Here is a 12,727-nt window from a genome sequence, read left to right on the forward strand (position 1 = left end):
CTAAATAAAGAGCTCTGACAACTGAACAGTAAAAAGACAACCCAATTCGGACATGGGCAAAGGACCTAAACAGACATTTCTGCAAGGAAAATATGCAGATGGCCAGTAATCGCACTGAAAAGATCCTTGACATCATTAGTCAGCAGGGAAATGCACATCAAAACCACTAGGATGGCGGGAGTTAAAAAGTCAGATAATAATAAGCATCGGTGAGGATGCAGAGAGATCAGAACCCTCTACACTGCTGGTGGGACTGTAAAGTGGTGCAGCTGCTCTGGGGAAGAAAAAAACAGTCTGACAATTCCTTAAAGGATTAAACCAATAGTTATCATATGACCCAGTAATTCCACTCCTAGGTATATACCCCAGAGAAATGAAAACCTATGTCCATACGAGGTCCTGTACACAAATATTCATAGCAGCACAGCACAAAAGCCAGAAAGTGGAAACCACCAAAGTGTCAATCAACTAATGAAAGGGTAAGAGGCCGGGCACGGTGGCTCACGCCTGTAATCCCAGCACTTTGGGAGGCCGAGGTGGGCAGATCACCAGGTCAGGAGTTGGAGACTAGCCTGGCCAACACAGTGAAACCCTGTCTCTACTAAAAATACAAAAATTAGCTGGGCGTGGTGGCGACCGCCTGTAGTCCCAGCTACTCGGAAGGCTGAGGCAGGGGAATCGCTTGAACCCGGGAGGCGGAGCTTGCAGTGAGCCGAGATTGCGCCACTGCGCTCCAGCCTGGGAGACAGAACTAGACTCCATCTCAAAAAAAAGAAAGAAAAGAAAGGATAAGCAAAACGTGGTATATCCACTCAGTGGAACATGATTCAACCATAAAACAAGGAACTATGCTGCATGCTACAACACGGATGAATCTTGAAAACATTATGCTAAGTGGAAGAAGCCAGACACAAAAGACTCTATGTACTATGATTCCATTCATATGAAAGTCCAGCACAGGGAGCTCTCTAGTGACAGAAAGTACATTAGTGGTTGCTTAGGACTGGAGGGTGGAGGGGATGGGGAAGGCAGTAACAGCCAAAGGGTACAAGGTTTCTTTCTGAGGTCACGAAAATGTTCTAAAATTGTGCTGATGGATGCCTGTATCTGTGAATATGCTTAAAACCAATAAATTGTACACTTTGGGTGAATTTTATGTTATATGAATTATCTCAATAAAGCTGGCTTAAAAAAAGTTATGTGCAGGCCAGGCACGGTGGCTCACAGCTATAATCCCAGCACTTTGGGAGGCTGAGGCAGGTGGATCACTTGAGGTCAGGAGTTCGAGACCAGCCTGGCCAACACAGGGAAACCCTGTCTCTACTAAAAATACAAAAATTAGCCAGGCGTGGTGGCACATGCCTATAATCCCAGCTACTCAGGAGGCTGAGGCAGAAGAATTGCTTGAACCCAGGAGGCAGAGGCTGCAGTGAGCCGAGATTGCACCATTGCACTCCAGCCTGGGTGACAGGGTAAGACTCTATCTCCAAAAAAAAAAAGGCCGGGCACGGTGGCTCACGCCTGTAATCCCAGCACTTTGGGAGGCTGAGGCAGGTGGATCACGAGGTCAGGAGATTGAGACCTTCCTGGCTAACACGGTGAAACCCCATCTCTACTAAAAATACAAAAAATTAGCCAGGCACGGTGGCAGGTGCCTGTAGTCCCAGCTACTCAGGAGGCTGAGGCAGGAAAATGGCGTGAACCCGGGAGGCGGAGCTTGCAGTGAGCCGAGATCACGCCACTGCACTCCAGCCTGGGCAACAGAGCGAGACTCTGTCTCAAAAAAAAAAAAAAAAATGTGCAGAACAGTGTTTTCGGTATGTTATCTTTTGTGTAGGAAAAATGGAGAAGGGAAATACAAATTTTGTCCTCATTTTTATAAAGAAATGAAACTAATAAGATGGTTCACTAAATGAGGAGGGAAAGAGCCGCATAATGGGACTGGAGATTGGCTAGGCTTCTCTGAATGAACCTTGTTTTACAGTTTTGACTTTAGAACCAAAAAAAAAGTTTTTAAAAACAATAAAAAGAAAAGGCAACACCTAAAAATTGAAAACATACTGAAATAAGTAAACCTAGTTATCATGTGGATGGCATAACCACACAGGAAAAAAATGTCATTGCAAGCGATTTTAATAAGAGTAGTCTGTTCACCCCTGGTGGAATATGGTCTAAGGATAAAAAGCATTGCCAAGAAATTTTAGGCTATACTCAGTGATCTTAATGTTAGTAGTAATACTTGTATTGTTATTTTGAAATGATTACATGTATATGGTAGGATAAAGAAAATAATTGTTAACACCACCAAGATTTTCAGTGTAAAGAATTAAAAATATAAAATGAAAGAAGTTAAAAATCTTGTTTGTTTTGGCCGGGCGCGGTGGCTCACACCTGTAATCCCAGCACTTTGGGAGGCCGAAACGGGCAGATGACTTGAAGTCAGGAGTTTGAATCCAGCCTGGACAACATGGTGAAACCCCGTCTCTACTAAAATACAAAAATTAGCTAGGCGTGGTGGTGTGCACCTGTAATACCAGCTACTCGGGAGGCTGAGGTGGGGGAATCACTTGAACCCAGGAGCTGGAGGTTGCAGTGAGCCAAGATCCTGCCACTGCACTCCAGCCTGGGCAACAGAGCAAGACTCCATCTCAAAATAAATAAATAAAATCTTGTTTGTCTTTTGATTCTGTTAATTCGAAATGGAAATATTAGTATGAACTCATAATGCGTTTATTTTTTAAAGAAACCTAATTTTCTAGTTCTATTCATTGAAAGGCCTGAAGCTGTGACATCCCTTAACAGGGAGCAGTGTGAGTGCCAGGCTGTGGGCTCTGGATCTCGTTCTCACCAAGAAACCAGTGATCTTTGGAGAAATGGGGGATTCCAAGCCTGAAGCAGGATGTGGACAAAGTAAGCCAGGACATGTTGTGTAAAAAGCAAGCAAGCTTTCAAAACAGCAGACTGCGTCCTGAGGGCGGGGAGGCCAACCTGAAGGGCTCGCGCTGTCCAAAGACAGAATTAATTGAGCATCAGGAAAACAACTGACAGCAATGGACGGAAGCCCATGAAATATACCAATATCTCTGTGTTCATCACGATGCTCAGAAAGAAAAAGCAACCTAGTGGGCAACTTTGGAGCTTGCTGAGGACCGACTCGGTCTGCAGGCACACAAAGGAGTAGGATGGAGCCTTCACGCTGCTGTGCCTGTGTGGACCAGTCCAGGGTGACCACGGGGTAGGTGAGGGAAAGCCTGTCTTCACAGACCACTCTCCAGCTGGTGAGGGCAGGAGCGACAGGGTCAGACACAGGCCTGTGAGAGGACAGCCCTTGGATCAGGGATCTCGATGTCTTGCTCAAGCCATCAGGTGCAAGACCTGTGGGGACTTTATTCTGGGTTGGTCAAGCTGCCAACACTGGACCAGTGACCAGTCCTCGTGTCACTCCAGCGGGACTTGGACACATCACAGGCCACCTGGGCTGGCTGGGGGTGTACACGCATCCCTGAGAAGCAGCCCTGCAAAGACCATCTGAACCTAAGTCCTATCAAGCACCTCTCTCTAATTAGAGTTTACAGGAAATACAGGGGTGGGAACAAGTGAACAGTAAGTCACATTCAGGCAGGGAACTCTACAGGACAGATGACCTTGTTTTTTCCACGAATAAAGCGGGAGGTTGAAGGAGACTTCAGGTGCATCACACAAAGGCAGTGTGCAGGCCCCAAGAGCCCTCATCAGTTTAGATCTGAAATTATGACATTCTTAAGACGACCAGGAAAATTCGAACATGACCTGGGATTTCCTATGATATTGAGGAATGACTGCTAATTTCTAATAATAATAATAATTAGTATTAGATACTGCTGACATGTTCACAGGAGAAATGATATCTGTGAGCCGCTTTGAAATTCTTCAAGAGAAAGGGGGCGACAGACAGATAAAAACAGATGAAGCAGGACTGGCCAGTTTTGATCAGTGTTGAAGCTGAGTGCATGGTGCTCTTCATGCTTACATGTTGTGGGTTTGAACATTTTCATAATAAAGGGTTTTTTTGAAAGCCCAAAACTCATTTTAAGCATATCAAGAAAGGCAAAAAGACGGCCAGGCGTGGTGGCTCACGCCTGTAATCCCAGCACTTTGGGAGGCCAAGGCAGGTGGATCACCCGAGGTCAGGAGTTCGAGACCAGCTCGGCCAACATGCTGAAACCCTGTCTCTACTAAAAATACAAAAATTAGCCGGGCAGGGTGGCGCACACCTGTAATCCCAGCCACTCGGGAGTCTGAGACAGGAGAATTGCTTGAACCCAGGAGGCAGAGGTTGCAATGAGCCGAGATCGCGCCATTGCACTCCAGTGTGGGTGACAGAGCGAGACTCCATCTCAAAAAAAAAAAAAAAAAATAGCAAAAAGACAAGGATATCCCAGAGGACAGGGGCAGAGAAGGGAGAAAACCCAAAGTGAACCCAGCAAGGAAGGAGGAGCAGCCAAGGGGAGAAACCCAGGGCTCGGGACCGGCGGGAGCAGCAAGGCCTGGGCTGGCCGCATGCGTGGGACGGGCACACGGGGAGGCTCTGTGAAGTAGATGAGGAGCGTCAGACAGGGTGGGGGTGCTGGATTGGATGGTCAGGGGAGGCCGGGCCTCACTATTAGACATGGTGGGGTGGGCACAATTCTTACTCTTTTGTGTTTTTCAATGTTGAGTTAAAAATTAAAACAGGAATCTTGACAAAGCTAAAAAATAATAATCATAAGGAAAAAAATAAGGACAGAGTGATCACTAAGGGAGAAAGGCCAGGCTGACCCCTTCCTGCGTCACTGCTGACTGCCCAGCTCTTGTGGCCAGTGTGGCGAGGCCGCTGCCGGGGACGGACAGCAGCTCTGCACAGAGGGTCCCATTAGAGCACCAGGAGGGGCCTCAGCATCCAAGCAGCAGAAACCGTGTTCAGGGGCAAAGCCAGCAAGGGTCAGGGGTGGGGAGGGGCCGCAGGCCAGTGGGGGCTAAGCACTGAAGGTCCCGCTCCTCCCTCCCTCTCCCTCCTCCTCCTCCTCGTTCATCTTCCTTCCTTCCAGTAATGAGGTCAGGGCCGAGCACGCTGCGGCCTGTCTCCTCACCTCTGCTCTCTCAACACCTGAACTGGGACCACGCTCTAGGGCCCAGAGGCGTTTGGGAGGCCACCACAGCACGCCACAGAGGAGTGCACGGCCACCCTGCATCAGGTCAGGTCATCGAGGAAGGGGCAGCAACATGTCCATGAGGCAGGCCTGTCCTGGGGTCCCAGTGACTAACCTCTCGTGACCTCTGTTTCCAGATGTCCCTGGCAACTGTTCAGAAAACCCCTGTCAGAACGGAGGCACCTGTGTGCCAGGCGCAGACACCCACCGCTGTGACTGCGGGCCAGGGTTCAAAGGCAGAAGCTGCGAGCTCGGTAAGTCGGGTTTGGCCTCAGGGCGCCCCTTACAACACAGCCTGTGCCTCGGCCTAGGACTGCTGGGCCACAGCTGGGTTTGCCACGGGAGCCTCCAAACCATGAGGTGCCAGACAGGGAGCCTGGTGCACGGGGCTGACCCCTGAGCCCCCAGGGGCTGCGCTGCTGCCCCAAGCACCAGGATGAGAGGTGCTGCCCGTCACAGGGGTCAGAACAGCCACAGCATGCGAGGCACAGCTGCGGAGGGCTCCCTGACCCAGCCAGAGCGGTGTCGGGAGAAGGGACTCCCCACCTCCACAATACTGACCCACCCCGGCCTTAGAGGAAGCCAGCTGCAGACCCCCGAGCCCTCTTCCCTGACCTTAGAGGAAGCCAGCCTGCAGACCCCCAGGCCCTCTCCCAGCCTTAGAGGAAGCCAGCTGCAGACCCCCGAGCCCTCTCCCTGACCTTAGAGGAAGCCAGCTGCAGACCCCCACACCCTCTCCCTGACCTTAGAGGCAGCCAGCCTGCAGACCCCTGCACCCTCTCCCAGCCTTAGAGGAAGCCAGCTGCAGACCCCCGGGCCCTCTCCCTTAGGCAAGGCCTCTCGGGAGGGGCAGGAGGAGCGTCAGGAGCACCTGGTGAGCCGCGGCCCCTCTTTGTCGCAGCCTGTGTAAAGGTGTCCCGCCCCTGCACAAGGCTGTTCTCCGAGACAAAGTCCTTTCCAGTCTGGGAGGGAGGCGTCTGTCACCACGTGTAAGTTGCTTTCTGTCCTCTGCCTCACCGCATTTGCAGTGTGTTCTTGACTCCTCAAAGTGCTGTCTCAAAGCTTCCCAGCTAGCCCTGAGGAGGGATGATGGCTGCAGTCACAGGAGGGACTTGCTTTGACCACCGATTCCCTCCATGTCACAAATGAGGCAGCTGAGGCAGAAAAACCGAGTAACTGCCCCAAGTCCATGCAGCTCCGGAGCAGGGGCTGAGAAGAACCCAGGCCCCCGGCCCCCAGGCCTTCCTTCCCACACATCAGCCACCCAGGCCCCCGGCCCCCAGGCCTTCCTTCCCACACATCAGCCACCCAGGCCCCAGGCCCCCAGGCCTTCCTTCCCACACATCAGCCACCCAAGCCCCTGGCCCCCAGGCCTTCCTTCCCACACATCAGCCACCCAGGCCCCCGGCCCCCAGGCCTTCCTTCCCACACATCAGCCACCCAAGCCCCCGGCCCCCAGGCCTTCCTTCCCACACATCAGCCACCCAGGCCCCCGGCCCCCAGGCCTTCCTTCCCACACATCAGCCACCCAAGCCCCCAGGCCCCTAGGCCTTCCTTCCCACACATCAGCCACCCAGGCCCCCAGGCCCCTAGGCCTTCCTTCCCACACATCAGCTACCCAGGCCCCCGGCCCCCAGGCCTTCCTTCCCACATATCAGCCCACCCAGGCCTTCCTTCCCACACATCAGCCACCCAGGCCTTCCTTCCCACACATCAGCCACCCAGGCCCCCGGCCCCCAGCCCCCAGGCCTTCCTTCCCACATATCAGCCACCCAGGCCCCAGGCCCCCAGGCCTTCCTTCCCACACGTCAGCCACCCAGGCCCCTGGCCCCCAGGCCTTCCTTCCCACATATCAGCCTACCCACGCCCCTGGCCCCTGAGCCCCCGAGCCCCCAGGCCTTCCTTCCCACACATCAACCCAGTCCCCACTGGATGGCAGAGCCAATCTATGTGACCTTCCTCTCTTCTCTTCCTCAGAGTCCCCTGGAAAAACAAACAGCTCATGAGAACACCGGCCCCAGTTCTGCCATTAACTCATGATGTGGCCTCAGGTCCCCCATCTCCAAAATGGGCTGTGGAGGGAGAGCTGCCCAGCCCATCTCTTAGGTCCTTTCTTGCTAACACTTTAGGACTCTGTTGGTCACACAGTCAATTTAGTCAACAGATGATGACTTACTGAGCACCTGCTGTGTGCTGGGCACTGTTCTAGATACTCAGCACACATCAGGAACAGAGCAGACCAAAGCCCTGCCTTCAGGACCTGTTCATTGCAGATGAGGGGACAGACAATAGACAGCAGTGAGTGTGTGGTGTGTGGTGTGGCAGGTGGTGAGTGCACAGGGAAAAAGGACGAGATGACAGGATGAGACTAGGAGAGCCTGCTGGGGATGGGCAGGGGCTGGTGCAGCAAGAGGGTGTTCACCCTCCTGGAGACAAGAGGACAAGCCTCCTGGAGAGGGTGATGCTGAACAGACATGGAGGAGGGATGGACATCTGAGGGAAGGACGTTCCAGACAGCCAGAGGACCAGTTACCAGGGCCCCAAGTCAGGAGTGTCCCCGGCATGTTGGGGGAGAAGTGGAGAGTGGTGAGAGGTGAGGGACAGGGAACCCTCGGGGCCATGGAGACCCACAGAAGGACTCTGGTGTTTGTCCGTCATGAAATGGGGAGCTACCAAAGGGTTCTGAGCAGAAGAGTGACATGTTCCATTACACTACTTTGGATGCTCTGTGGAGAATGGGATGTAGATGGGCAAGGGTAGAAGCTTCGTTGGAGCTTGGACATGAAGCCAGGCCTAATATGTAGCAGGAAACACATATGAGATACTAATCTGTGTTGGGATTTGGGAAGCCGTGTTGACAACCTACTGAATTTGGATTCTGTGCAGTGAGAGTCCGAATCCACAGTATCTACCATCTTCCCGCTGTGCTTAGTTACACCAGTGCCTGCTGGTGACCACCAAGTATCCAACAAGAAGACCCTTCACTTCCTGAAAGCATTCTATCCTTTCACTTTTAACCTCTCTGCATATTTCAAGTGACTTCCTTGTATTTAACATAGAGGTGGGTCTTGCTTTATATCTAGTCTGAGAGTCTGGTTTTTATTGGAGTATTTAGACCATTTACATTACCTTCCACATAATGACTGATGTGGTTGGATTTAAACTGCCATATTACTATTTGTTTTCTATTTTTCCCACCTGCTTTTTGTTCCTTTTTTCTTTGTTCCTGCCTAATTTTGGATTGCTTTTTAGGATTCCATTTTGCCTCCACTATGGGCTTACTGGTTATACTTCTTAAGTTTATTGTTTAGAGGTTGCTCTGGGATTTGCCATACACATCTTCACCTTAACACAATGTATCTTTAATTACTATTATATGAGTTCAACATGATGGCAGCATCTAGGATTTTTTTTTTTTTTTTTTTTTTTGAGATGAAGTCTCGCTCTTGTCCCCCAGGCTGGAGTGCGATGGTGCGATCTCGGCTCACGGCAACCTCCGCCTCCTGGGTTCAAGCAACTCTCCTGCCTCAGCCCCGAGTAGCTGAGATTACAGGCACCTGTCACCACACCCTGTTAATTTTTGTATTTTTAATAGAGACGAAGTTTATGTAGAGACAGGGTTTCACCATGTTGGCCAGGCTGGTCTCAAACTCCTGACCTCAGGTGATCCACCCACCTCGCCCTCCCAAAGTGCTGGGATTACAGGCGTGAGCCACCGTGCCTGGCTGGCAGTGTCTAGGATTTACCATAACATCTTCAACTTCATGCCGCATACCTTTAATCACTACTAGACAACTTCACTGTCCATGGCAGCGGCTGACATCAAGCTTCCACTTCCCTCCCATCCTTTGAATTATCACGAGACTTTTTCCTTCCACATACACTGTGAACTGCACAATATGTTATTTTTGCACTCAAAAATTATCTTGTTTTAGATATTGAAAGTAAAGTATTTTGTATTTACTTGCACATCTGCCTGCCAACTCCAGCACTCTTCATTCCTTTTTGTAGATCTAGGATTCTGTCTGGTATCATTTCTCTTTGCCATAAGAACTTAACTCTAACATCTCTTATAGCACAGGTCTGCAGGGGATGAATTCTCTCTGCTTTTGTTTGTCTGAAAAGATTTTTATTTCACCTTCATTTTTGAAGAATATATTTGCTGAGTATGGACTTCTTGATTGACAGTTATATTTTTTCTTTCATGACTTTAAAGTTGTCATGCCTTTGTCTTCTGGCTTGCATAGTTCCAGACAAGAAGACTGCAGTCATTCTTACCTGTGTTACACTGTATGGAATGTGTCTTCCTGCCCCTTTTATGTTTTCCCTTTATTACGGTTTTTGGACTATTTAATTATGATGTGCTTCGGTATGGCTACGTTTTGATTCTGTGGAGTTTAAGCTTCTTGTGTTTCTGGGGTTTTAGTTTTGTCAAATTTGTAAAATTTTTGCCATTATTTCTTCATATATTTTTCCTGTCCCTCCATTTCTTCTACTTCTGGGACTCCAGTTATGCGTGTATTAGACTGATATTGTCCCACAGGTCACTGCAGCTCTTCTCAACTTTTTCAGTCTTTTCATTTTGGACAGATTCTGTTGCTATTCACTTAAGGTCATTGATCTTTTCTTCTGCAGCATCTAAGCTACCATTAATCCTGTTCAACAAAAGTTTTATTAATACTGGGTTTTATCATCTCCAGAAGTTTCATTTAGTTGTTTCTCAGATGCTCCAATTTCCGTCATTATCTTGATATTTTCCTTTAGATCACTGAACATGTGGAACGAATTTATAATGTATATTTTAAGGTCCTTGTCTGTTATTTCTGTCATCATTCTCATGTCTGAGCCTTATTCTATTTGATTATTTTTCTCTAGGTTATGGGTCACTTTTTTGATTAGTCAAATGATTCTTGAATGTCTTATAAAGTTTTTTATTGGATACTGGGCATTGTAAGTTTTATGTTACTGAATGCTGGATTTTTTTGTTGTTGTTTTCTTTTCAAGAATGTTTTTTCTCTGCAAGGCATTATCTGAGTATAGTTTGATCCTTCTGAGGCTTGTTTTAGGGTGGCTTTGGAGTAGCCTTTTGCCCTACTTCTATGGCATGACCTTTCTGGGGTTTCTTTTTTTTCTTTTTTTTTTGAGATGGAGTCTTGCTCTGTCGCCCAGGCTGGAGTGCAGTAGAGCGATCTCAGCTCACTGTAACCTCTGCCCTCCTGGTTTCAAGCGATTCTCCTGCCTCAGACTCCCAAGTAGCTGGGATTACAGGCGCACACCACCACGCCCAGCTAATTTTTGTATTTTAGTAGAGACAGGGTTTCACCATGTTGGCCAGGCTGGCCTCAAACTCGCAACCTCAAGTGATGGACCCGCTTCGGCCTCCCAAAGTCCTGGGATTACAGGAGCAAGCCACCGCACCTGGCCCTCTCTGGGGTTTCTGTGGATGGCCTATTAATAAACAAGATCTCTCTACTCTGTCTCTGGGAATCGTTCAACTCCTCAGTAGTTCTTCTTTGCCTTGTGGAGATTCACCCTATGCATGCACAGCTTTATTTCCAACCACAGGCCCAAGGGGACGCTACACAGATTTCTGGAGTTCCTCCTGTGCATAGTTCCCTCCTCTTCAGTACTCTGCCCACAAATTCCAGCTGCCTCTGCCTCCCCAACTTCAGTCTCTGTTTCCTCAACTCAGTGTGACCACCGCTTGGATCCCCTTTCTCTGTGATGCCTCCAAAAACTTCTCTAGGCTGAGTTCCAGGCTGACCACAGGACTCATCTCATCTGTTTCTCTTCCCTCGGGGATTACAGTCTTGTGTTGTCTGTTTTCTACATCTGACGTACAGTTAGTTACTATATTTTGTCCAGTTCTCTGGTTGTTCACATTGGGAGGTTAATTCCAGATTCTGTTACTCTTTCATGCACAGAAATGGAAGTCTTACCACAGGTTTTAGATCCTAAAGGTTCTGTGAGACTTAGCATATGAGTTGGAGCTTTGCCTGCTGAACTCCTTGGATTTCCCTTTTAAACAGCGCTGACATTTGAGAACTTTAACAAAAGACAAAACGCCTTCCCATCCATCATTATCTACAAACTTGTAAGAGAGATGGTATGAGCAGGTCCCATTTTACCTGCAACTGAGGCTTAAAACTTCAAGAGACTTGCTCGAAGTAGCCTGATTAATAAATGGAAGAGGCAGGAGATGAAATCGGGTCTCCTGTTCTACAATGCCTACATCCAAATCCTGAATCCCCAACACTTCTCAAACTTCTCTGTGAAGTACCCAGAAAAACAGAAAGTGAGGTCATACCTTCCCCAGGCCTCAGGCCAAGTGGCCTGCCTCTAGCATTGACATGTCTTTGAAATTTCACATTTTATTTTTAGTACCATATCCTTTGTCAGTGCTCATCAGAATGCACATTAAAATGGGTTTATTTTATGCATATTATTGTACCTCAATAAATTTGTTACAAATCACATGACCTTTATGTTAGACATTTTAATACATCAATAGGAGGTAACGTTTCATTCAGGAAATAGCAGCTTTTCCCTCAAGCACCTTCAGGTTTACCTGTGGGTTCACATAGCCTAGGTTAAGCAGTTGGCAACATTGTGCTTCATTGTCTGGTTTTACAAAGCTTTCTTGTGACAACAGGTATAAAAGAGTCTACAGAGTTCACCAAGACATCTGCTTCAAAGAGAGCTGTGAAAGCACAAGCCTCAAGAAGACCCCAAACAGGTGCCTCTGGGGAGCAGGCCCATGCCGTGTCCTGCATGTAACCCACAGGGTGATGGGGCAAGGGCGGCAGTGCTGTGGGATGCTGCAGGCCTGTGGGCTGAGCCAGGCAGTCTACTCGCCCAGATAGGCAGCCCCTGGGCAGCCACGTTCTGCTACGAAACTGTCTGTCCATATATGTGCATGTGAGCATACCCAGAGGGGCACAGCCGGGCATGCTGGGTGCTGGGGGGAGGTCATAGGTGGGTGCTGGGGGGTCACTCTGGTTATGCATATTCACAAAGAACATGGTGCTACAATGGGGAAGTACGGGGTGTTACTGACAGCCCCGAGTATTTAATGGCCGATATAGCGCATCGCTGTTTACTTTTCATTCACTCACACCCAGGTTCTTTCCACAAAGGGTTCAAGGTAGTTACAAGAATTACTACTGTTTGGGGTTTGCTGCTAAGAAGTACCTGAGAATATTATATGATTTAGAAACCACAGAGTCGAAGCCTGTCATCGCCCTCATAGACCAATGAGTAGCCACACATACTTGTTTGGCATTACCAAGTGTCAGGGCGAGGCCACAGCCTGCAGCTCACCAGCCGTGCTGCTCGGCCTGTGCACATCACCGGCTCTTCCCTAGGGTAGCTGTTGCTTGCTTTCTCCCACGTCCGTCCTCTCTCTCTCTCTCTGACTCACAGCCAGCCAGGTTTCTAGCCTTGTTATTCCCAAACTGCCGCCTCAAGCCAGGCGGGCGCACACAAACTAAAATGCTAATCTCCACAGCAGTGTCTGGACTAATGGTGTCCCCCACCATGGAATGTATGTGAGCTAAAGG

At 49.1% G+C, this 12,727-nt stretch overlaps 1 protein-coding gene across 1 annotated transcript in view; it reads left to right on the forward strand.

The window, feature by feature from the left end:
- The window catches only part of SNED1 (sushi, nidogen and EGF like domains 1), a 99,223-nt gene that overhangs the window by 79,061 nt on the left and 7,435 nt on the right, over window positions 1–12,727 (forward strand). Inside the window, exons 28-30 of the mRNA XM_063645424.1 lie at window positions 5,306–5,422; window positions 6,070–6,157; window positions 11,821–11,904. Coding sequence (XP_063501494.1) covers window positions 5,306–5,422; window positions 6,070–6,157; window positions 11,821–11,904 — 289 coding nt within the window. The remainder of the gene's footprint in view (window positions 1–5,305; window positions 5,423–6,069; window positions 6,158–11,820; window positions 11,905–12,727) is intronic.

This window comes from Symphalangus syndactylus, chromosome 8, assembly GCF_028878055.3.
Source record: "Symphalangus syndactylus isolate Jambi chromosome 8, NHGRI_mSymSyn1-v2.1_pri, whole genome shotgun sequence".
Lineage (NCBI taxonomy): Eukaryota > Metazoa > Chordata > Mammalia > Primates > Hylobatidae > Symphalangus > Symphalangus syndactylus.